The sequence below is a fragment of the Anoplolepis gracilipes genome, chromosome 3, assembly GCF_047496725.1.
Source record: "Anoplolepis gracilipes chromosome 3, ASM4749672v1, whole genome shotgun sequence".
Classification (NCBI taxonomy): domain Eukaryota; kingdom Metazoa; phylum Arthropoda; class Insecta; order Hymenoptera; family Formicidae; genus Anoplolepis; species Anoplolepis gracilipes.
In genome coordinates this window covers 4,893,007-4,918,568 of record NC_132972.1, presented here as the reverse complement: position 1 = coordinate 4,918,568, position 25,562 = coordinate 4,893,007, and the positions used below count along the sequence as shown (strand labels likewise).

The following is a 25,562-nucleotide window of genomic DNA, read 5'->3' as shown; positions in this document are numbered from 1 at the left end:
ACAACAAAATGTATCTAGTTATGAGTTTTTAATATTTTGTCGATATTACAATAAAAATAGTTTTATTTACAAAAAAATCTTATACATCACATTTAACTTTAATATTTTATAATATTTTGTACAATAATCATATTTAAAAAAATTCTTTAATTGTCACACATGTATATTTATTCATTCTGTATTTAATCGGGAAATATATTGTTAGAATAGGAATGTAATCATACATTATAGATATGTGGTTTTTGCGTTGCAAGAAAACCATGTAAATCTAATAAAGAATAGATTAAGATTAAGAATTCACTGATGCTACATGCTAAAAAAGCGCGCCACAGTGATAAATTGTTGCCGTTTTTTTCCATGATTTTAATTACTTAAAATTATGTTACCGTTTTTTTTTCCATGACTTTAATTACTTAAAAACTGATTACAATCCTAATCTTCCGGGAGTGTTGCGATAGGGAGCGGGGGTACCCGGTTCCCTAATGCCAGGCGTTAATATTTCCTTTTTACGGACCGACGCTTGTTCACGTTCGAGTTGCTCTTGAGCGCGTGCCTTCATCTCTTCTTCGGCTTCCTTCATTTGATGCTCCATTTCATGTAGGTGTTGCATCGCTTGTTTTCGTTTCGCGCGACCGCTCCGACCAGTCTCCTTCACACTGAAGAACATGGGACCCAACTCAGCCAGCCAGTGACCATCTACCGCGGTGACGCATTGCATGTATTCCTTAGCGGTCATCACGAGCTCATGGTATACGACGTAATCGGGCGTGAAACCCATGCCGAATAGCGCAGAGGTGGGATGAAGATGGCACGGCATCCCGGTACGACAGTTGACATATTCGCCGATGCCCTTCAAGCGCGCTGCTTGATGAAAATAAGCGGAACAGATGCATTTCCGCACGATATCCCAGTCAGTACCGCAACTGACGACGTCCATCTTTTGTTGTTTCAGAATCTCTTCGAGTTGCGATCGTACCTCTCGCACTTTACGCATCGCCTTCGCGTGTATAAAATGATCGTTACACCAGGAAGTCGAATAACCGTTTGCCTTCCATTGATTGTATACGTTTAAATATGTCAGATGATCTGATTCTGGTACTTGGAACTTTTCACGCGCCGAATCTGAATCTTCTTCGCGTCCCTTGGGTCGATAGAAAATTGATGGAACTGACAGCATAGAAACGATAATGAGAATATCTGCGGTGCAGTTGAGTTGAGAGGCGACTATGAGCATCTGGCATTGCGGTGGATCCAAAGGAAACTCGGCCATTTGCCGGCCGAGAGCGGTCAGGCGTCCAGTGTGATCGAGCGCGCCCAAAATCCACAACTGATACAATGAGTTTAATATATTATCTTGCGGCGGCGGATCCATGAAATGAAACGCCAATAAGTCCTGTACTCCCAATGACTTTAGTAGGAGCACCGTATTAGCTAAATTTGTACGTTGAATTTCGGGAACGCCAGTTAATAATAACTCGTCCAAATATTGTCTCCGTGTGTATAATCTATAACACTGACCAGGACCGGTACGACCAGCTCTTCCTTGCCGTTGGTCAGCGTTAGCTCTAGACACAGGGTATACCTGCAGAGCGTCCATACCTATTCGAGGATTGTATACCTTCAGTTTACAGTATCCAGAATCGACAACAAAAACGATTCCATCGACTGTTAGCGATGTTTCTGCTATATTAGTTGCCACGACGCATTTACGAAGACCACCCTCAGATCGTTGAAAGATCTTTGCTTGTAGATCCGATGGTAATTGGGAATAAATAGGTAGTATGGAGAGAGGCGGTGCTGATTCGATCTCGGCTAAACGGTCCTTCAGAACTTCGCAAGTGACTTCAATGTCCTCTTGGCCAGGCATGAAGACCAGTACGTCTCCGCTCTTAGGCTGCAGATGAATCTGCATGACTTGCTTTACAGCCGCATCTACGTAATCCTCGACCGGATTCTTCGCATGCAGCACCTCGACAGGAAATGTACGTCCAGGTATTTGAAACGTTGCCGCGTTACCGAAGAAAGCGGAGAACTTGCTGCAATCCATCGTTGCAGATGTTACGATTAATTTAAGATCATGCCGTCTAGCGACAACCTGTAAGTTAAATTTTTTTTTAAAGTTAAAAAGATTGTTTTTGGAGAAGAAAATATTTAGATAAAATAAGATAAAAACACTTGAACGCGCGCGATACCTCTCTAAGAAGACCAAATAATACGTCGGTTGAAAGTGATCGTTCATGAGCTTCGTCCATTATGACAACACTGTAACGGTCCAAATCGCCTTCTCTCAAACTTTCTCTCAGTAGAATACCGTCAGTCATATATTTAATGATCGTCTGCAAAAATAAGATCAATTATATATTATCAGTTATTTTACATTTTAGAAGAAATGTATATTACTACTGATTACTTACATCCTTCGAAGTACAATCTTCAAAACGTATCGCATATCCGACCTTGTCGCCTAGAGCAGTGGCCATTTCATCAGACACTCTTTTCGCAACAGACATAGCAGCAACTCTTCGAGGTTGAGTACAACCAATTATGCCATAACGACTGTAGCCGTCTTCGTGAAGATACTGCGTCAATTGAGTCGTCTTACCGCTACCTGTTTCACCGACTATTATAACAACGCTGTTCTCTCTGATAACATTCAGCAATTCTTGGCGTACTGCAAATACGGGGAGACTTCTTCTTTGATGCTGAATGGATCTGTGCTTAGCTTCTCCCGTTACCTCTCCTGCTCCTATATGTCGTGCGTATTTTTGTCCGGCTTTAAAATCCGTTTCTTGTCCCGCATGCTCTTTATCATCCTTACGCCGATCATGTACACCCATAATGTTGCCAATGTGTGTTCCAGCTAATTCCCAATGCTTTTTCTGTGCTCTACGTCTTTCCTTCTGTTCACGATACGCCTTAACCAGTGCTGACCCTTTCCTCGCAACCAAGGCCATGTCAGAAGTGGGATCGCGCACAGGTACAACCGGTTCTGGTTGTTTTGTGAATACAATGCGACCGTCCAGAAATGGCGGAACCACATTATGGACCAGCAAGTGAACTCTCGCCTCACCCTCGTCATCGGGATCGTCGTCGTGATCCAACGAGCTTACAACTCCCGACGTTAACATACGGTTACGTTCCCACAATTCATTATCCTTATTTATCTGTCGTTGTTGCGCAGAAAGGCGCTTCTGCCTCCTGGCCTCCAGTTCCATTTCCTTTTTTCGTGTGTATTCCTCGGACACGTTGGCAAAAGCATTATTCTCTCCATCATCCAATCCATACCATTCTCTATCCAGTCTTTGTTGTTCCTCCTCCCATAATTCCTTTTCTTCTCCATCCACCATTGGAGTGGCACCAGAATTTTTAAACTCTTTATTCCAAGAATTGTACTTGTAGGAGGGAGTAAATTCGCTTCTGATGCTCTCGCGACCATCTTTGTTACTATAAATATTTGGTGTCGGATGATCCCAGCTCGATCGTCGCGGTTCTTCGTCTTCGTCATCGTCCCAATTACTCTTGTAAGTAGGATCTTTCATTCGGAACTTGGGTGTCTGGGGTTCATCTTTAAATCGAGGCGTTTGCCTCGTACTATCTCTGCCTCGACTTTCTCTGTCTCTTCTTCTATCTCTGTCTCTGTCTCTCTCGCGACTTCTGTACGAATTTCTAGAGCCTCTATCATCTGCATTTAATCTTTGATGCTTGAGCCGTGACTCTAATCTCTGTTGTGCTTCAGTATTGACACCACCAGTATGAGTAGGAGTTTCTTCTTCGTAAGATCGATATCTCCTATCCTTTCCTTCAGATTTATTAGACTTTGAGCTAGTAGGTTCCTGTGAATGTTCTCTCCTTTTTTGCTCCGCAAGCTTCTCAAGGCCCAACAGAGAAGGCTTCTTAAAAGTATGATCTGAAGTTTTCTTACGAATGACTAGGCCCCCTACTTGATTTCCATCAGTCCCATCTAATCTATACATACTTAAGTCATCCATCCTTTTTTCAATATATTTAACTAAATTTCAGTAAAATATTATTATCTCCTGAAATAAATATAATTAGTTAAATATTATAATTGAACAAATAGAATATATTAGAAAGATTATGGAATACAAAATATACAAGTAGATTACTTACTATGTAATTAAATATAAGAAATTAATATTTAAAGAATCATAAAATAACCAAAAATATTTTCATATAAAAGAATATACATCACAATACTAGTAAAGAATCTTATTATATCATCAACAATCGTTAGTAAAATAATAGCATTATATTTCAAAATATTATAGAGTCACAAAGAAATCAATTGAAATGCACTAAATATTTTTACAAATTTGCCAAGATACGTTTATATAATATTATTTGAAGAAATAGAGTTTTGAAAGAGTTCTCACACAACAAAATAACCTATAAATGATGTACTTATGATCAAGAAAACCGCTACAAATACCATAGGAAAAATAACTGAATGATGAGAAAGTTTATATTCAGGCTGTATTGAGACTGGATATTGACCAATCCTGTGACGCAAAGTTATCCCAAAGATAACAACGGTCGGTATTTATGACGCGTATCTGACGCTAATGTTTCACACTCTATAGCCTTTATATATTTTTTTCTATTCTATGGTGTTAAAATTTAAGTGCGCATGCGCCTTGTTACGCGCCTCACGTGCCGAGTTCAAAATAATAAAACGACACTTTCCCACTCTTTTCGCATCTTATATGTATTAAAAATTAATCGTGCCTGCGAGAAGACATCGCATTCTCGTCCTCGATACGCCTACGCAACTGTTTTCGGACATACTATCACGGTTGATCGTTAAACGGATTATTAATCGACGGCGGAACCAGAAAGTGCGGTACGCGCATGCGCGGACGTTGTATTCCGAGTGGCGAGGTGCGTTTGTGTCGTGTCTTACGATCGCGTGAAAAAATGGATCGTACGCGTTGATAAATATCGGAAATCGATGTCGGGCTGGTCGTAACGCGTCAATCGATATCTCTGTTCGTCATTGATTGATCTGCGCGTTATTATCGGTCAGTGTTGTGTTTACGTTGCTTCGCGCTTTATCTCCCCGGCTTCGGCGAGAAAGAAACGGACGATCTTTTTGTCGCGATACTTAATCTTCCAACGATCTCAAGAGTTCGCAAAATAATATTCAATATGAGAATGTGCGCGCGTCTCTACACGTCTCGGCAACTTGTCATTTTACGAGCGAAACAAATTCCCTTATTGAATATATCATTGGTTGCATTCCTGGAATCATTGAAAGAATGGTGGTGTCTTGACCATTTTGACGCCGACCGTATCATCGCGAATCGAATATCGGGTATAGAGAGTGTCAACGAATCATTGGACGAACCATCATCGCAACTATTAATTGGTACGTAATCATTTTATCTCTTTGAAATATTATTCTTATCGTATGCGTATGCAACTACATATACATACACATATATGTATACATACATATAGTACAATATATAAGTAAACAGAGGTCGTTGTGTGTGCTGTTTCACGCCATATTAAAGTTCGATATTACATTATTTCTTGCATACTTTAATCGTTTCGAAAGAAAATGGCGAGAAAATGTGAGCAATTTATAGCGTCATAAAAATTTATGCGTACGTAGCAAATTACATTTCATATATTCTGTCTTCCTTCCTCCTTCTCTCTCTTTCTCGTTCTTCTCTTTCGGTCTTCCCGCTTCTCGCTTTCTCTCTCCTTTCTCTCTCTCTCTCTCTCTCTCTCTCTCTCTCTCTCTCTCTTTCTAAATGCACGCATGTGTGCATAGTCTCGATGTGATTTTTATTATTTAAATTTTAAATCAAATTTAAGTCTAAGCAAACATATTTAGCTGAATAATTTAGCTCTATATAAATCTAATTGTATACAGTATTATACAAAAAAATATTCTATAATTCTCTAGCCGTCTATACACTTTTCATTCGGTTTTACATCAACTATTTATTATTCTATTATTATGATGGTTGGAATTAATTAAATATATAATATACCGAAATTAATATGTCATATATATTGATTTATGATACGTCAATTTATTGATTTACCCAGTCACTTCTGTAAACAGGTTTTTGCTACGACGATTTTTAATCGATAAATTGTCTTTTACAACTTTTATGACTTCTTGATGATCTTTCAATTTTTCTGAAGATATATTAAGATTTTCTTTTTTTTCATTGCGTAATTCTTTATTCACCTTTTTTGCCGATTTTGTATTCAAATTATTTTTATTATAATTTGTCCAGCAACGTTTAAAATTCACTAAAACATCTTTCCAGATACATAGTTCTTCCACTAAAAAGGTAAAAGTCAATTATAATTAATAGTCGATTTAATAATTTATTGCAAGTTTAAATTAGTAAATTTTTTTTTAAATTTAGCAAGGTAATAAAATTTATACTACAATAAATGCAAATATTTAAGAATATGATATTTTACATATATTTCTTGCCTATGTTATATATATATATAAAGATGCTTGAATAGATAATAAAATTTATATTCTCAAAAAACAAAAATTCTTCGATATATTACAGATTATTACTATAAATTTGAATTAAATAACTCTGTTATATTTATCAACAAAAAAAACTTTTTCATCTCAATTGCACATTTTTCAGTATATTTACCGTATAAAAGCAATGTTATAAATATGAACAGCCCTGCTGGTATGCTTGCATTAGGTAACACGTTGTATGCTAAGTTGAAAAGAGCTAGTCCTTCATAAAATGCTATTCCTTTGATAGTATTGATAAGCCATGGTAAATAAAGATACGGGATTCCATATATATCGCCAATTATTAGCATTATTGTTGATACCAATGCCGCAAGCATGTCTGCTATCATTATCTTAATTCTCAAATCTATATTAAAGAAATAATTTTTCAATATCTTATATCTCCGTCGTTTAATCATATGAGACTAGTGAGCTTAGTTACTGTAATTTCGTCGTAATAAATTATTAAAGACAGCGGCTTTCGAAATAGGACGGAATGAGCCATATGAACCAACTTCCAAAATGATTGAGCTCAAACAGTTAGTTGCAAAACACATTATGCCCAAATATAATGTCTTAGTCTGGAACAAATACAAAAAATAAATATAGATGAATCAAAATAGTAAGTAATCGGGTCGATCAATCAATTGTTCAAGAAGTTTCAAAGGTGCATAAATTAATTTTTTTATTCTGTAATAATAATCAAAGTCTAGCGAAAGAGACAGAGAGCAATTATAGAAATATAAAAAGTCTCGGAAAAATAATGGTACACGCATCTGAATTAAGAAGATTAATTAACAAGACTTGCTTTAATTCAAATCGATGGAAGATCAATGCATATACCTTGGAATTTTTTATGTTATGATCACTAGCCTTCATTTTTGTATCTGTACTTGAAGTTTCCAAATCGAGAATCATGATCAATTTAAATTTTCTCCGTCAAATTTTTTTCAAAAATTTTCTTACTTTATTATTTCATTTATCGCTTAACATTGGCTATAATTGGTTATATATTATTCTATATACATGTCATCCATAATTTGTCTAAAAATTTAATGACGCGAATAAAAGACGGAGCATGTGATAATTATTCAACTTCAGAGCGAACTTGAGTACTTTTATTTTTTGTCCTTTCCAAGTATATATATATATATATTTTTTCTTAATCTATTATATTATGCGATTATCTGAAATATTAGATTATCTTTTTTTTCTTGTTTATGCAAAGAAAAATATATCGAATAAGTAAAATTTATAATTATATATGTATTTTCATATATATTATTTATATATACATGTATAAATTACGTATAGATATTTGAAGATTATTCTCTTCATTTTCTCTTCATGATTTTATCACATTTATTGCACTTTTTTTAAATAATTTTTTTTAAATATTTCATTGATATTTAGTTTTGATATTCGATATTTAACATGATATTTATAAGATAAAACATATAATTGGTTTTTATGCATACAGTTTAATGTACAGTCTTTAATAATATTCTTATAAATATAACTGTAACTTCTCAAAATCTCTGTAACGTCATTGCAGAGGAGAGACGATTGGCATCGTGTGCGGCCCAAAGATCCGCTCATTGTTTGTCTAATGCATATTGACTATTAACAGCAAATCCGTTTGCCTTATAGGTCAAGCCGCTGCTACGTCACGTCCTTATTTGTTAAGCAGTCTCATCCCTCCTGATCATCTTCGGCTACCATCCATATTCGGCGGTCTCATCCAGACAATGCCAGTCGCATTCATAAAAGCGTCTACCTGTTTGGTGAGTAGAACGCATTAAATACCCAGACATTATGCGAGAGGACACTGTCGAATTTTAGTGTGAATAACGCTCTACGATAGATAATGCTGAGCTCATTCGTGTGATGAAACTTCGTTTATCAAAACATTGTTTATCGAAACTATTCGAATTCGCATTAGAGAGATTAAATCTTGTTCGCATTATTGCTATGTCAACGAAGTGATTAATGTCAAATCGAGCACATAATAAAGCGATGATTGATGATTGATGATCGATATAATTTATTTGATTCTTCATTTACGATATAGGGAAAAATACTGTATTTTTTCATTTGCTATAAAAGATATATGTATCTCGGAAAGATATAAGAAAGTTAAATACTAAAATAATAGAAAAAAGAAAAAGAAATTGTAAAGTTGAAGATTTGTCTGGAATATAGATTCTTTTCTTGTATTGTTATACTTTAGATCTTCTAAATAAATAAGGATAGGCAAAAGAATTATAAGTATCACTCCAATAATGAAAGTACGTAATATTTTTCAGAAATAATTTATCTTGATATCTTTTCATTAATTTTGATTTTTGATTATAAAATATTAATATTCTTTTTTCTAAATAAAATTGAAAAGAGACAACGTTCGGAAAAAATACCTTTACTATTTAAATTGAAATCAGAATCTCGTGAAAGGATGAATTACATAATCTTTTTAATCGCGTTCCAATCTTATCGATCATAATATCTCACTTATTTTACTTATAATATTTCTCTCTCTTTTTCTTTCTCAAAATAGTTCAAGGATAAATTTTAAGAAATCGCAATTGAAAATGGGCGCGTTCGGGAAGACTTAGGGCGTGCCTAGAAGATTACGATCGATTTGCTCTTTAAATTCTTCGCGAGAGCTGCCCTCGATACCACAGTCGCGCAGATTCTCGTCTGACATCCCGGTTGGCCGTTTCGGCATCGCAAGCCTAAGCGGACAATGCGTATCTATACGCGCGCGTATCGGCGCGGTGATACATACCGTGGTGCGTACACGCACAGCCTACGACACGCGAGGACGTGTACGGGGACACGACGAGTACGTGTCCTGCGAGTGAGAGGCGATCGAGGGATAGATGCAGAGCCGTGAGCTCTCTGCTTCCGCGTGGACGGACAATCGCCTTTTGACGTGCGCAGCGATGTGGCTAGCACTTTTGCGCCCACTTCTTCTTTTTCTCGATTTTAAAATTTTCGTCAAAATAAAATTTGACAAAATATCTTTAAAATCTATAAAGTAGGATCATGATACCTCGACGAAATTTTAAATAAAATAATTTTATTTTAATGAATAAATAATTTTTCAAATGAAAATGAGAGTAAGCGATAAATAACTTTTTTCTGGATACTTTTTACATATGTATATATATATATATATATATATATATATATATATATATATATTTCTTTTTTGTCATATTTTTTATATTTATAATTTTCTATTATATTATTATATTATATTATTAACACGTAGGCTTGCGATAAAAAATATGTAATATTATTTTATCGGGATTTCTCTTCGTTTATTCATCGCGCAGCTACGGTACTATACACACATACGTATACATATGCGTGTGTGTCGTCCATCGAAGAAAGCTTCTCCGCGCTTGAGTAACGCTACGGGACTCTCGTGAGTCTCTCCTCTCGGCTCTGGATGACCGCGGCCGATCGCCGCTCGCATGAGCATTCGGATCACGCTGCCGGAGCGAGCACGTAACAATTTCTGTTCTTGGGACTTGGAGCCATCACTGGATCGTCGATCCTTTCGTTCCTCACTTCGACTTTAAGCCGCACATTCGCGCCGAAACGATTCAGTCTTCTCGACTCTTAAGCACGCACAAATTTAGGTAAAACATGCTACACATGTGGGTGTTTTAAAAGGTTTGAATTATCATATCGTGTTTCGAAAGACTTGGTCTTCGGTTTATATCTCTTTTAATCTATGCTTTTACAAGATATATTTAAAATTATAGATTTTTTCAATATTATGACAGATTTGTTCATTTTTGTTATATTAATATATTGATATACTATGAGATATACTATGAGACGTTTGTTTTAAAAAAAGAAGTAAAAATATGCAAGAATCTCAAAAGTTAGAAAAAATTTAATTATTTATTGTTTATTGTTCTCCATTAAATTCTCTTGGCCTGTTTATATGTCATTGATATTAAACATATAATTTATGTCGTTTAGTATTAATATTTTTATCACATAATGTGTGCCCTTGTGAAACTTTAATAGTTCATCTTCATTACAATGTTACGTTGGCTGTTTTATTTCTAAAATGTCCGGATTATTTGGGCCTAAAGTCAGTTTTACGGGTCAACGCGTTTCAGATTTCTCGATCGATGATGACGACGTTTCGACATTCGGACTGTCGGTTGATCATGGTGCAAGATTTAAGTCTTGATTCACTGAGGGGGCCGATTGATAGGCGCATCAGGCACACGCTGAATTCTTATGCTAATGCGAGAAAGGAGCCGAGAAGACAATACATCCACGCGCGAACCCACGGGGCATCTGTATACACCCTGCGTCCCGTATTCTGTATTCTGTCAAGTGAATTAATACAATCACGAGGACCGCCGGGTGATTTTAGATGCGGTGAGATCGTGATCGCCACCCAGTACTTTATTGAGCTTTCTCATTTTACTGAAGGAAAGGGAGATCGTCGCTCGCGACAGTAGCGAAGAAAATGCTTCGTGTAATAGGTCCAGAATTATTTTTAGCCTGAAAAAGGAAAGGAGAGAGAAAGAGTATACGTATTGAATCGATTATTCGGAATAGACATATGTGATAAGAAATATTTTTTCTGGAACAAAATTATGCAATTGCGTGTGCCATGTATAATTTAAAAAAAAATTATTAACATATAAGCATTTTATTTTAATATGATTAAAAAACTTTTTATATTCATGACTTTTTGAATTCATGACGTTAGCCTAACTATACAATTCTAGCAATAGAGGTCATTTTCGTAGAAAAGTTGATTCATGATAATCGACTTAAGTAAACACAGTTTACGACACGTAATGAGAAAGTGACATCCTCAATACATTTTTTTAAATTTAATTGTTTTAATTAGTCGAGAGGAAATGAACATATAAGATTTATTTCAATAATATTTGTTGTTTTGATAAACGAAGTTTTTCATGATAATCGAAGGAAATATATCTTTCGTATCTTCTAACGTGATGCTGATATATAAAATGGGTCAATTTAAAGATTGCCATTGCGTTCGTTTAAACTAATGCCTGTACATGAATATGCAAAAAACCGTTGCGTATATATACGTTTCTTTTACGTGATCAATTTATTGAGTCGCTTGCTAAGAAAGTATAAAGTCGTCCCTTGTCTCCTTTCCCCTTCTCTTCGACGTTTTGCGATGCATGATACATGTGGATTTTACTTCCGGCTAGTACCCGAACATTACAGTATCGATAATTTCCGTCAATTACAGATGGACAGCATCTGTAAACTATGATCCGTCAAATCATCTGCTACAATTTCGAAAGATTTCAAGATAATTATTTCGAGATAAATCGTTTCTGCGCGATATCGACATCTTTCTATTCTGTAGAATATATAGGGATGAAGATAATGTGTATTATTTACACTCTATGATAAATTATATTAATTATAATTATTTTGATATACACATTTATAGATACATAATATAATCTTGTTCTATTGGTATCGAAACATTTTATTTTTTATGAATATAACATGAGAAAATTATAAAGCTACATTAAAGAAGCAGATGACTCAGAAATTAAGGTTTAAAATCTAGATTTAATATTTATAGATTTGTTATCTTTCAACTTTAGTCACTCTCTGACTTAACTATTTCTCAGCTAGATCATGGACCTAGTTATACGCATTACATGCATATAAGGAAAATTAACCGCGATTAGCGCTAATTGACGACTGGTGCAATCCGTTCTAAATGAGTACATTTCACTCGAGTGTTCGGGAAGTGCTTTTATCGAGAAATACGCAACAACTTTCCGAACGATCGCGAATGGGGCATATTAGAGACGCTCAAGCGTGGTTTTCTCTCTTTGATCATCGATGCAGAAGAGAAGTTGGCTGACAGAACTTAAGACTGTCGCGCACAAATTGACATAATAGTAGCACATAAGCGTCTTGTCCAATGAAACGCTCAACATAAGCTCGATATATCGTTGCGCAGAATTTATTTTGAGTGTTTCATTAGTCGTAAGACACTTATATATACCTTGTGTTTATGCACTTATGTAAATCTGTGTGCGATGAGCTTTACGATGTAACGGTCGTTCTGCTTCGTCAGGATAGATGAATGTAGCATTTCTCGCATTGCGATCGTAACTGTTCGTTAAATGACAAACCTGAAAAAAAACAGATTTTCGATTATTATATTAATCTTTTTAGATTGTGCGGTTTAAATCCTTTTTATATATAATATATAATATTTACACATCAACTTTCTTTGATGGTAATTAATTTAGTTCAATAATATGTAAACTAAAACTTTTTGAAGAAACTAAAGAAACGTTTTTGAATAAAGATATTTATTTTATTTATTTTTTTATAACGAGAGAAATTTAAGAAAATTATAAATGTATTCTCTCTCCCTTTCTCTCCTTTCTTTAAATTTAATGATATTTGATAGAGTTATTTGTCTTATCAGTTTATAAATCATCATAAATATTAAAGATTTTTATATGCGTGTGTGTTAAGATTTTTCCTAAACAAAATAATATAGGCATAGCTAGGAAGGATTTTTGAAAAATCAATTTATAAAAATTATGCAAAAACTTACTTTGAAAATTTTCATAATATTTTAGTTATCATCTAAGTATTGCACGTTTTATGTGATATCCGCTAGGTGTCACATGATTTCTACGATCTTGATGAGTATTCACCGGTACACGCACGTGTATATATTTGTTTGATTATACGTGAAAATACCTACATTATTATATAATTAATCCATGATAAAAATTATAAATCATTCTATTGATGGATTAAGCAAACTTTGAAAACAAATGCTATTAAAATTATAACTCACATTTATTTATATTAAATTAAATACAAATGTGTAATTAATTGATAATCTATACTTATAGATTTATAGATTAACATGTAAATATTGGAGACGCATAATATTAAAATTATAATTTTATAATATTGCATATTTTTATCTCGTTATTAATTGAGTAATAAACATTTTATTTTATTTAATTTTTGTTAATTAAATTAATACACAGATATATATATATATATATATATATATATATATATATATATATATGTGTGTGTGTGCGTGCGTGCGTGTGTGTGTGTGTGTGTGTGTGTGTGTATGTGTGTACACATACATTCTTGTATCTTATATTTATTATTTATATATAGTTTTTAAATTTTATAAATAATTTCTCTTTTTTCCCAAAAAAATATGTAACGTTACTAAACCATTCAATGTTAATGCTACTTTTTTTTAAATAAACGATTGAGATAGATAAAATTATATTAAAAAATTAATTGATCACATTTGAGTGGAACTCGACGGATTAGTCGACGTTGTACAAAGTAGAGTCATCCCCGACGAGCGACGAGCGAGTGGCCCTCGCGTCGGTTGGAGGAGGGAAACCGTAGAAGGTGAGAAACCTCTCGGAGGCTCCCGACTCACTCTCCAAGTCGGGAATTAGCATTGCTTCTCTCCGACATCTCTTCTCGTCTCTCCTCTGTCTCCCTCATTCTTCTCGCGTCTCTTCTCTCTTCCTTTCCTCTTCGGTGCTCTCTAAACCTCCGTTTCCCGTAATTATTTTAGTCCCCTCGTCTCTTGCGCGCGCGATCCGCCCCTCATGGTTCCCCGGTCATGGTAACGCTGGAGATATAATCGTGGCTTACTGAGAAGGAATTTAACGATTTAACAGTTTACTTTATTTTAATATTATGTGCAGAGAAAGCGAGAGAGAGAGAGAGATGTATTATGGATGCAAAGAATTATATATCACCATACGTTATACCAATCATTTCTACGTCACCTTTTTTAGAAACTAAATATAGGAGAATAACTACTGACATATATTTCATTATTTTATAGAAAATTTTCATCAAATTAAATATTAACTCGAGTTATTAGCATCGTTGTTATATATGCAATGTAATAATCATATCCTCTGTTTTATTTCTTTTCCTGTATTACAAAGATTTTACAAATGTAACTTGTGAATTTTATTCTTTTTGTGATTTGTATTAATTATTTAAGAAAATATATTCACAAAATTGTTTATCATAAATCATTGTAAGATTATATGATATCGTAAAGAGTATAAAGATATCGTAAAGAGAGTTAAAGAATCCGAGAAAAAAAACTTGTTTAGTTGTGATCCTAAATTTAAGATCTTATTGTTAGATAAATTTTTATTAGCGCTCAACTTCCTCCACGTGCGAGTAATTATGATTATAAACAATTAAATAAGGTAGGCTAGGAACTTTGTATTATGCGTTATTGTACGTTACATGACTAGAGGCTAGCAAAGCCGGGAAGCTTGTCCAGCATGTTGATCTCTTCATCCGATTAAGACTGACCGGAGAAGCAACTATTCCGCCGTACCATTTATTTCGCTCTCGTGATACGTTTTTTTTTTTTCGTCATATGCTTTGCTAAAGAGATCCATAAACAAAATTGATACAATCTCTCTCCTACAGACATACTTTATTGTTTGCACATGAAACGAAACGAGCGGAAGTTTCTCAAAACTGCATGAATATTACCATTACGTTCCCTCTCGTTGGATCATGATTATATTATCCCTGCTTTTTCTACATTTACCTATTTATTAGATCTTTGTTTCTTTTTTTTATCTCATTAACTTTACATTTTCACGGGTATTTTTATAAATATAATTTTTTAAATGTAAAATTAATTCTTACTTTCTCTTCTCTTTTCTCTCTTTCTGTATAATTATATTGTACATTGTTTATATGGTTATTTAAAATGTTTCTTTAATTTATCATTACATTTTCGAAAGGAAATTCAAGAATATTAAATATTTAATAATTTTTCCGAATACTTATCTATTTTTAAAAGAATACACATATGTGAATTCAATATTTATAAATTTTGAAAAAAAATTTTTTGTAATTAGTTTTGATGGGTAATTTCTATTTTTTCTTTTTTTAAATATCGCAAAGTTGTTTATGATTAGATATAGACATCTATATCATGCACACCGTACAATATGTCGGTATATTGATACATATGCACACCTGCTGTTAACCGTCGCGTCGATTGTCCGCGTACACCAGGAAATTTCGTTGAGTCGATGTCCGGGATACGAAGTAAAGGGTGACGCGTTGTTTGTCTGATATCACTAGGAGACGCAAAATACTCATAATTTTTTGGATAATGTAGAGTAAGAACACACAGAGTCTTAAGCACAGAAATTTAAAAATTTTATATATATACAATTTTTATATATATTTTTATATATACGTTTTTTATTCGCTTAAAGATATTAATAGAATCTAACGGAAAGATTTTTATATCAAATTGTTATTTTAAATTGTTATTATAAAACATTTTAAAACTTTTGCTATTATATCTAACAATTATTTGTTAAATATTTAAAACACGAAGGACTGAATTATCTTGTTATCTTTTAAAACCATAATCTGTGTAGTCATATATGTATATCCTTATTATATATATTTGTAAATTTTGTTACATCACGCGAATTACATTACGTTACATTATTTTATCAAAAGTTAGATAATTTTTAAGATATAAAGTTTATAATAAAAATATAAACAGATTTTTTTCTGTGCTACTTTTAATTTAACAAACAAGAATAAAGAGAGAAAGTGAATGCAAAGAAGTTAAGTGTATTGCAAAGAAAAATGTGATTAAATTCCGAAAATTAACATTAATAATTATATTTGTAAAATTATTAGAAGGTTCTGGCACAAATTAAAACGGTTTCTTTGGGGAATTAAAAAATGAAGTGAAACAATGATCAAACATAATTACGGAAAATTCATTAAAAACGAGGGGGAGATAGTTAAAGATCTCACGAGAAAACGAGGAACGAGAGTGGTTCAGCAATTTTGTCAGTTACGTTATACGTTACTACATGTGTGTCATGCACGCGCGTGTGCGTGCGGAAAGTAGAGACGAATGTGCGCGCGCGTGTACGTACGTACGGGCGAAGGGGACAGACCCGACAGAGATAAAGAGCACTTCCGGACGCGCGCGGGGAGAGACCAAGGTCCGCGTATCTGTTGCTGCTGGCAAGGAGAGGCACAGGAGAACCCGCGGGAGAGTCACACCTGAGTGCCCACGCTTCCTCTTATCCGTTCCCTCCCTTTTGTCTCTTGCTCGCTCTCTCGATCCCGCTCGCCCTCACGCGAGTCTCACAGAGCTCTCCCTCTCTACCTGACCCCTCACTATCTCCTTTCCCTTCTTGCTCTACATCTCCCTCATTCTCTCTCTTTCTCTCTCTTTCTCTCTCTCTTTCACTCTTTCGGCGGACTACTCCCCGTCCCTGGGGTACACTATCTCTCTTTTTTTCTCTACTTCCTCTGTCCTCCCCTCGTACAAATGGCGCGCACCATCTCTGGCCGTGTCGTGCCCTATGGTATCCTGCTCGAGCGACGACTGTTCCTTCGGATAGGGACAAGAGAGAATCTTTGAAAATTACTTACGATTGCCGGTCTTTTCTAGAAACGAAGATAAATGTTGAATAAGAATAAGTAAGATTAATATTAAAATTTTATTTTCACATATATTTATACATTTTCTCATACATATGGTATTAGATATTTAATTTTATTAATTTATTTGCCATAAATAAAAAGAGCAAAGGAGGAAAGCTATATATATATATATATATATAAATTATGACAAGACGAAGACTTTTTTTCAAAGAGATACATACTTGACGTGCAGATTCTCCGCGACGTGACATTCCCGTGTTCTTATCGGCTTTTATTCGAGACGCAATTATTCGCGAATGCGATTCATGGACGTACTATATAAGCAAAATCTGATGCGTAATGAGACGAATGGCTTTCGATCGGCGCTTAGGGTTACAAGTCGTTCAACTCGCGCATATCATTTTACACGAATTACACGATCATGCGCGCGATACTAAGACGATACATAGTGTAACTCGTGTGTCTCATTGATATCTTCCTTTTGGTAAGTAGATTCCCTGAAAGCGCGGTATTGCGTGCTCGCATGCGGCTGTATATGCCACGCAATTTTAGCGGATAAACCCTACACTAGCGCGTTTTCACGACGCGAGAAAGCTTAACCCGAGTAATTTTTCGTGCCGGCCGTATTACTAATTGCAACTTATTACATGGCAATAAAACTTCACTTAACAAGGGTGTTATTACGATAAGACGTTTTGATTACAAGTTTAGCAACTGGGTAGATTGAGATAATCGTAGAGAATTATTGATTTTCTCGATAAAATTTTGCAATTAATTTGCGTTGAGGAAATTATACATGTGTACTTCTTGCGCGATATATCTGGATGTACATACAAAATGTTTTATTTGTATAAAGACATACAAAATTTAAAACAATACGGCATAAGAGCTATAATGAAAAGAGGCTACATAATATGTCAAATATTTGTGTATAAGAGTATAAGTGATAACTCATCGTCAGCTACTGAATTATAAGCTGAACATGTTAATAAAAATCGCATGGATATATGCGCAGTCTCTCTTTCAAATTTTATTTTAATTTAATAAATTTTAGATTCGGCATATATTGTATTTTGTCTCTAATCAAACGCTAGCAAGCGCACAAGTGCCTTGTGGAACTGTGGAGCATCGTTCATATTACAAACATTCGCTCGGATTTCCAGTGTCAGGGAAAATATAGATGCAAGATGATCTTTCGTTATTCAGCAACTCGATTATCACATATGCTCACGACTGCTCGAATTGAGTTTTGATCTTTAAAAAATATGTAAGAAACTTGTGCGTGCGTGTGTGTGTGTGTGTGTGTGTGTGTAACTTGAAAGATATAAAGTTAAATATCTGTCACAAAATATATATATGGAAAAAATTTACAAATATGAACCTAAAATTTATAATATTAATTTCTAATTGATTCTCTTATCAACATTTATAATAAAAAAAAAAATAACATAAAAGAGATAACTCTATTGCATATTGCTATCCACCGCGTTTATTATATGAAATAAAATAGTCAAGAAATTAAGAACGGATTAAAAATGTAACTTAATATCATAATATCGTGCTTTAAAAGATTAATAAAGAGCTCAGGACGCAAGCAATTTAACGCGATTATCTAATCGATTCGTAGTTACACAGATGAAATTAATCTTTGATACGCGCGCTTTGACAAATTAACGAAGTGTATGACTCAGAATCTCAGAATACACGAAAGGGCCTCGAACAAAGAAAAAAAAAAAGATCATAAAACATTCTTCTTCCCACGATACACATCCCATAATCACGGCGAATAGTCGAGAATACTTAAGGCGGAGAGCGGCTCTAGTCCGAGCATATCGACGAAATAATTTGATGGCGCGCAAATCCCCCAGTGTTGGGCGTTCTCCAGGCTCTCCGGACGTAGTTCTCCTTAATCGAAGGAGGATGTGGAGTCGGTTAAGCCGAAGTCAGTCAGTCAGTTTCATTTGAACGTCAGCTGCCCGGATGTCTCCCCCATCTGTGGGACTCGTGTTGCAGGGAACAGAGGCACCCATGTGAGACACCTTCTCCTCCGTGCTCACTCACTCGTCTGCTCACTCAGGTGGACCCACACACGGCGTGCGCGTGTATGCACGTAATGCGCGCGTATCACGACGTACACGGATACATCTGGACGCGATGTACGCATCTGCGTACGCATGTGCGTACGGTCTCACTGTCTCCTCGGCAAAAAGAAGTCGTTGCCAAATTGTCGAGGCTCTAGGATTCGTCTCTGCAACCTTGTATGAGATTACGCGATAAAACGTGTGACACAAATCTTCCTGCTTTTTATAACACTATTATACACAACTTGTGTTTTAACTTGCGTCTCTTGAACGAAAAGGACGGTAGAATCAACATCCCGATGAATCCACCGATTAATTTTAGAAGAGCCTAATGAATAATTTACACCTGGCTGGGATAGGTGAAAGATCAGTAAATCAAGGGTCATTCTCCCTTATTATGCATTCATTCGATCTTTTATCGGGTTTTTAAACGATCGAATATATATGCATGTAACAATGAATATATATGCATGTATGTTAATTTCATGACTAGCGTCAATGCTTTATACTTAGGTCGTGCTATTAGCTTCTATTTAATGGATTCTTTAACCGTATCTCTTTCTTTTAATGATGTATATATATTCTAAATTTAATTTATAATTTAAGAACTTAACTGGAGATTATTTGAACAACATGATTCGAAAAGATAGAAACTGACAAATATGATTAAAAATAATTTTTACTATATATTGATATTATATCATTCTCTTTTTTATATACTTTCTTAAATAAAAATAATCAAGTTGTATACACATTTGATGAATATTTCTTTGTCAATATTAAAAAATTATATATTATAAAAAAATGTATATTATAAATTAGTCATTATTGGCTTAAAAACAATCTAGATCCGGTTTCAGAAGAAAATGCTATCTTCTAAATAGCTTGTTTTTAACCTTATTATGAAATTGCAGGTGTTTGCGACCTAAGCATTTTTTTGTGAAGTTATAAATATCACAAGAATTGCTTACATTGTAATCAAAAGCCCAGAAATATTTCAGATATCTTGTAAATACATAGATACACATGTGCGAATTTTTTTTTCTTTTAATTTCTCAAATTATATCAAAATGCAGCATTAAATTAAAAACTGTAGGTTACATTTTCAAAGTGCACTTGAAAATAATATTGTTTTGAAAGTCAGCCGATTGTATGTTTAAAATAATATCTCTCGTGAATATTTTTTTATTAATAATTTTATTAATAATTTTACAGTAATGGATTAATACACAGAATGTAAATATATGACAAATACAGAAAAATCAGTTGTTATGTTTTGCCAACACTTCATCCGCGAGATTCATTTCTCGAGAAGCAAATGACATTCTATACGAATTCGAGGAAGCCTTCTCGGATTATAATTACAATGCGGTAAAGCAAATGTAGCAGATCACATTGCGCGAAATTTAGTTGACAAATCAGAACCGTTGAATCTTGGTTACTTCATTCGTAAGCGAACGTGACATTCGACGTATCAGATAAACGGCTCGAAACGTTTGCAAGATGAGGAACATCATATGCATTAATGCTTCAGGTGCAGAATGACTCTAAATTTTGGAAAATATCTTTAATTTAGATTATTTCAAACTCTTGGATCCTTTTAAAGTGCTAAAAATCTTTCTTTATTTTATTTTGCATATCACATTCTCAAATCGCACTTTTAATTAGCAAATATATGTAAAAGTTGCTGGAATTAATATATACAAAATCGGGGATTGATAATCATTCTTTCGTTTTCGTTATTCTGTTATACTGTCTGTGTCTACAAATGAACGGTTTCGGTGCGATAAAAATATCGTCGACACGAGCGACCGTAAAAGAGTATAGGTATACTTATGTGCGTGCGACGCCGACACGCCCGGCACATTGCCGTTGGATGTAATGAGAAATGCGAAGCGGAGGATGAGTTACAAGAAAAGCTCCCGGATGCGTGAGAAACTTCATCTTGATCAATTTCCCTCATTAGCGGCCGAGCATGGGTGTATCGCAGAAAACTTGTAAATGCAAGGACTATGTAGAATGTTCCACGCTGCTCTCTCACTGCGCACAGAGAATATTTAAAAATATTCTCAATACAAGTCATTGTGTCATCTGTAGAAATATATTTTTAAAACTAAAAAAAAAATCTTTGTATCGTGACCTCGTCGAAAATTCTCATAATACGGGAATTTTTTTATTAATAATTTAAAATTTTAGTTCACTAACAAATTCTTATACTTATATATTAGCATTGAAGATGTTAAATTAAACCTTCACTTGAATTTTCCTCAAGAATGTAGCTTTGCTACTGATACATATATATATAGCTTTGTTTGGGCACCCTGTATATTCGGCACTCTTTTGTGATGTGGGAGGGGGGGGGGGGAGATTCTCTGTCCTGTCAGCGCCTCCTTGGGTTCAACGATCTCCACAACGGAGTCAGGTAGGCATTCATTAAACTGATAAAATTTGATTTGATTTGAATTTCGAATGTGAGGGAAAAAGAGAGAAATAGTAAAGAGAAATTGGATACCATTTTTCCTCCTACAAAAATCTTCACGTCCGAGGTTCGAAGTATCACGCCTCTATGCACAACACTGTTATAATTTTATGTCACTTTGATAAACAAAAATATCTATTTTTATTTTAACTAAAATGTTAGGCGGGATGTGAGATAGGGAACGCGGAGGAGAATTGATAGGAAGGAATCTTTTAATGGGACTGTATCCGAGCGGTATTTCTGACCGAAAACGATGTGAAAACTCGCGTATATATGGCACTGTGCGAGTCGCATCGTTTAAACGCAACAAAAGTAGAGCGCTGTCCACGTAGGGTAAGGAAAGTGAGCGGAAGACAGGTGAGTGCAGGTGAGGAATAAACTCGAGGTGCGGATGTACGCAGAGCAGAAAGAGAAGAATCGACTCGCCCGCGGGTACATAACCTGCCGCTGTTGTAAAGTAGTCGAGGGGATCCGTGTAAAGTACTAAAATTTTTGACCGAAGTGAAGCAATTGTACCTGTAAAATGCATTATTGTTGCCTTGTCATTTTGCAAAAGAACAAAATTAACGTATATAGTATATTAAAAAAAACTTTTTTCTTATTTTCTTTTGAGATAATTTTCGTGCTTTGCTGGTTATATTTAAAAAATAATACATTATTTGGACAAAATATATTTCAAATAACGGTATAGAAATATATATGAGACATTGTTGGATCATAAGATGCTTGAATTTAAATAACTGTACAGAAGAATTCTTGAGTTGATTGAGCAATAAAGTCAGCTCGTTAGAGCAAATTATTACAATCTTTAACACAAAAATATCAATCCTATGAATCGAAAGGCGTCTAACGATCGCGGGAAAGGTTTGCTTGTAAATAGCCTATTAAGTCAATTTCTCATTTCCGTTTTAAGTACTGATTTTTTTTTCAAATTATGCCATTATTTACATTCTTACATGGAAAGCAAAATACAATTCGCGTCATTTTATGTTGTTGTCACTCGAAATTCAAAAATCTTTATTAATTTAAATCTCCATACTATATTAATAGTGATAAATATTAAACGTGGTGTTACATTAATGTTATTATATTTTTGTATATATAATACAAAGATTAAATAACATTATTATATATCAAGAAATGTTTTTCTAAGATAGGCAATTTTATATATGATCTCTTTTAACATGTCCTATTTCTAAAAATTTTTTTCAATAATAAAGCATTGATCTTTTTCTGTAACTGTTGCAATAATAATGTTCACTATGAGGAAGTGTCGCTTGAGGGAGAAGTGTCGCTTTCAAAATTGCTGGCTCCTCGATTATGTCACAGAGAAAATTGTCATTATTTCTACTCCGATGGACGCGTTTTCCACATCTTAACAATCACGTTACCTTCGCGTAACAACCGTCAGCCGCGATATCTTACCATTAAAAGATAGTCAATGAGATTAGAAAGGTGTATTCAGCGTCCGAGTGCACATAATTACCTAATGAGTCACTTGTAATCCATTATTATTATGTGGACATATTAATTGTTTTGTTTGCAAAATAGGCAATATGTTTCTAGCGCATAATTTAAATTATGTAACGTAAAGCATTGTGATTTAATATTGTACAAGTTATAATCGTCTACAATCTCTATAACAAAGGAGATTAACTAAACTTCAGAAATCTTAGAGAAAATTTAATATAACTATACTAAAAAAATTTTATAGTGATAGGTTATCGTGAAATTTAATTTTTATATATAATTATTTTATCTTATATATTATTATATTTATTATATTTACTATGATATTTATTATAATATTATTTTTATTATAATTATTTTATATTATTTAATTATTATATATATTTTTAGATTTTAGATTTTTATATTCTCTGTGATTATCGCCATATTGTTATATTAAAATGTCTTTGACAAATAAAACGCACATGTAAATATCAATTCTGTAGCGTCTATACAAAAGGGATTCTATTGTAGGACGATCAGAATCTACGATTATATAATATACAATATATAATATACAAAATGATAAATATATATACAAATGATTGTATGAAGTTACATATAACTTCTGTCTAAAGTTTTGCTAATTCGAGAATTATCTGTGTGCAAATTGTAATATTATATATAAATAATTTAGATTGAAGTGATGTGAAAATTTTAAACAAATTTTAACAATTTTAAATAACTAAGTTAATAACTAAATTTCAACAATTAAAGCAAATAACAATAACATCTGTTCTTTATTGCTGAATTGGCTACACTAAAGCTACAGTAATTCAGAGCATATCTTTTCCCTTCCATATTGGAAGGAGAAAGATACTTCTGAACTAATTTAATAGTATAGTGCCTGCCAGTTTAGTAATAAAGAACAGACTTATTATTCAAAGAAAAGGAAAGACCCAACCTACATGAATGTTGGTCCAGAATAAAAAGAATTATTCAAAAGAAAATTGTTGAAAGTATCACAAAAGATAATTTATTTATGAAGAAAAGGGAAAAGTTTTTTTTATATAAATTCAAAAAGAGAAATTATTGAAAGCAACACAAAAGATCATTTATATTAAAGAAAAGAAAAAACCTTTTTTTTTTTAAATGTTGGTGAGAAACTTTTAGAAAAGATCATTTATATTAAAGGAAAGAAAAAACCTTTTTTTTTAAATGTTGGTGAAAAACTTTTAGAAAATGCTTAGTAAAGTTTTTTCTAGTCTCTAGTCGTAAAGTTTAATTAAAAATATGTTTAGAGAAAAATTGTTTGGTTTGAAGAGGGATATAAGATGATTTGATCTTGGATAATTATTTGAAGATCACATGAAGTCATTATCAATTTCTTAAATGGAGTTTCATGGTTTTTATTGCTTATTTTTATATCTTCAAGAACTTTTAAAAACATTATAATAAAGTATTTTTTTATTTAGTATTTTTCGGTATTTTTCAAGTTATGAGGCTCAAAAGTTATAGTATTTTGACACAAAATACAAAATCTTGTAAAACAGTTTCGAGAATTTTACTTTAATACTTACATATAATATATACATATTTTTTCTTTAAGACAACTATTTGCTTTCTTTACTCAAAATACCGTAATTTTTTAGCCTTATAATTCGAAAAGTAGTTAATAAAAAATACTTTATTATAGTGTTTCGAAAAGCTCTCAAAATAATCTATAAGAATATGCAAGGAAAAGGAGGGTTCATTTAATAATTAAAAATGATCTTCATATTATCTTTAAACGATTATCCAAGATCAAATCAATACCATCTTATGTCCCTCTTCAAATCAAACAACTTTCGTCTGAACATATTTTTTATTAGATTTTATCCTGCAAAAATAAAAAAGTAATAAATTAAAATGGACACTCTGTATTTAGATAAATCTAAATTTAATTTCAGTTTTAAGATTAATTATTTCATGTGTTTTAAGAAAAAAGAATAATACACTGCTTCTATATGTATATTATTTTTTATTTTATAAAAAGTTTTACATAGAATTATGTATACATATTTAACACATATAAATGATGAAGTTTTTATAAATTAAGTAAGCTATACTTATCACTATATTTGTGATTTATAAAATTCAAAAACGACAAGTTGAGAGTATAAATGAGGATTTTCATCTGATATATAAAATAACACTGCAATATTGCTCTAGAATTCTATAGTTTATTACATTTATTTCTATAAAGTCAGTCTTTTTCTATCTTACACAAATATAATCTGTAAAAATAAAAAAATATATAAATATAAAATCGTCAGCGTTTGATATCACGAGGAGAACGAGAACACCCCTTTGAGCGTCCCAGGGGCTTCCTCGCGCAGGGTATCTTGTGGTTGTGATTCCGAGAAGCGAACGGACAAGTAACGAGTTAGCTCGGCGGCTGAACACGCAATGTACTGACGTATGTGAAAGATATAATACAGTATATTCAAAGTAACGGACAATGAAAAACAACGAATGACGATAAAAT

The 25,562-nt window shown here is 33.5% G+C and overlaps 2 protein-coding genes across 3 annotated transcripts in view; one reads left to right on the top strand and one right to left on the bottom strand.

The window, feature by feature from the left end:
• Window positions 1-239: 239 nt before the first annotated feature.
• L(1)g0007 (ATP-dependent RNA helicase l(1)G0007) lies at window positions 240-4,469 on the bottom strand. Of its 2 annotated transcripts, none has more exons than XM_072887874.1 (4): window positions 4,451-4,469; window positions 2,415-4,037; window positions 2,193-2,336; window positions 240-2,095 (listed from the first exon to the last, which is right to left on the bottom strand). In XM_072887874.1, the coding sequence occupies exons 2-4, from the start codon at window positions 3,987-3,989 to the stop codon at window positions 425-427; spliced, it is 3,390 nt and encodes a 1,129-aa protein (XP_072743975.1). In that variant the 5' UTR covers window positions 3,990-4,037; window positions 4,451-4,469; the 3' UTR covers window positions 240-424. The 2 variants fall into 2 exon arrangements, with proteins under 2 accessions (XP_072743975.1, XP_072743974.1); XM_072887873.1 differs by lacking the exon at window positions 4,451-4,469 and adding an exon at window positions 4,132-4,421.
• A 409-nt stretch (window positions 4,470-4,878) lies between these two features.
• LOC140663380 (uncharacterized) overlaps window positions 4,879-25,562 on the top strand; it is a 109,049-nt gene continuing 88,365 nt past the window's right edge. The window contains exons 1-2 of the mRNA XM_072887481.1: window positions 4,879-5,386; window positions 8,174-8,307. The gene's annotated coding sequence lies outside the window, so the exon portion shown is untranslated. The remainder of the gene's footprint in view (window positions 5,387-8,173; window positions 8,308-25,562) is intronic.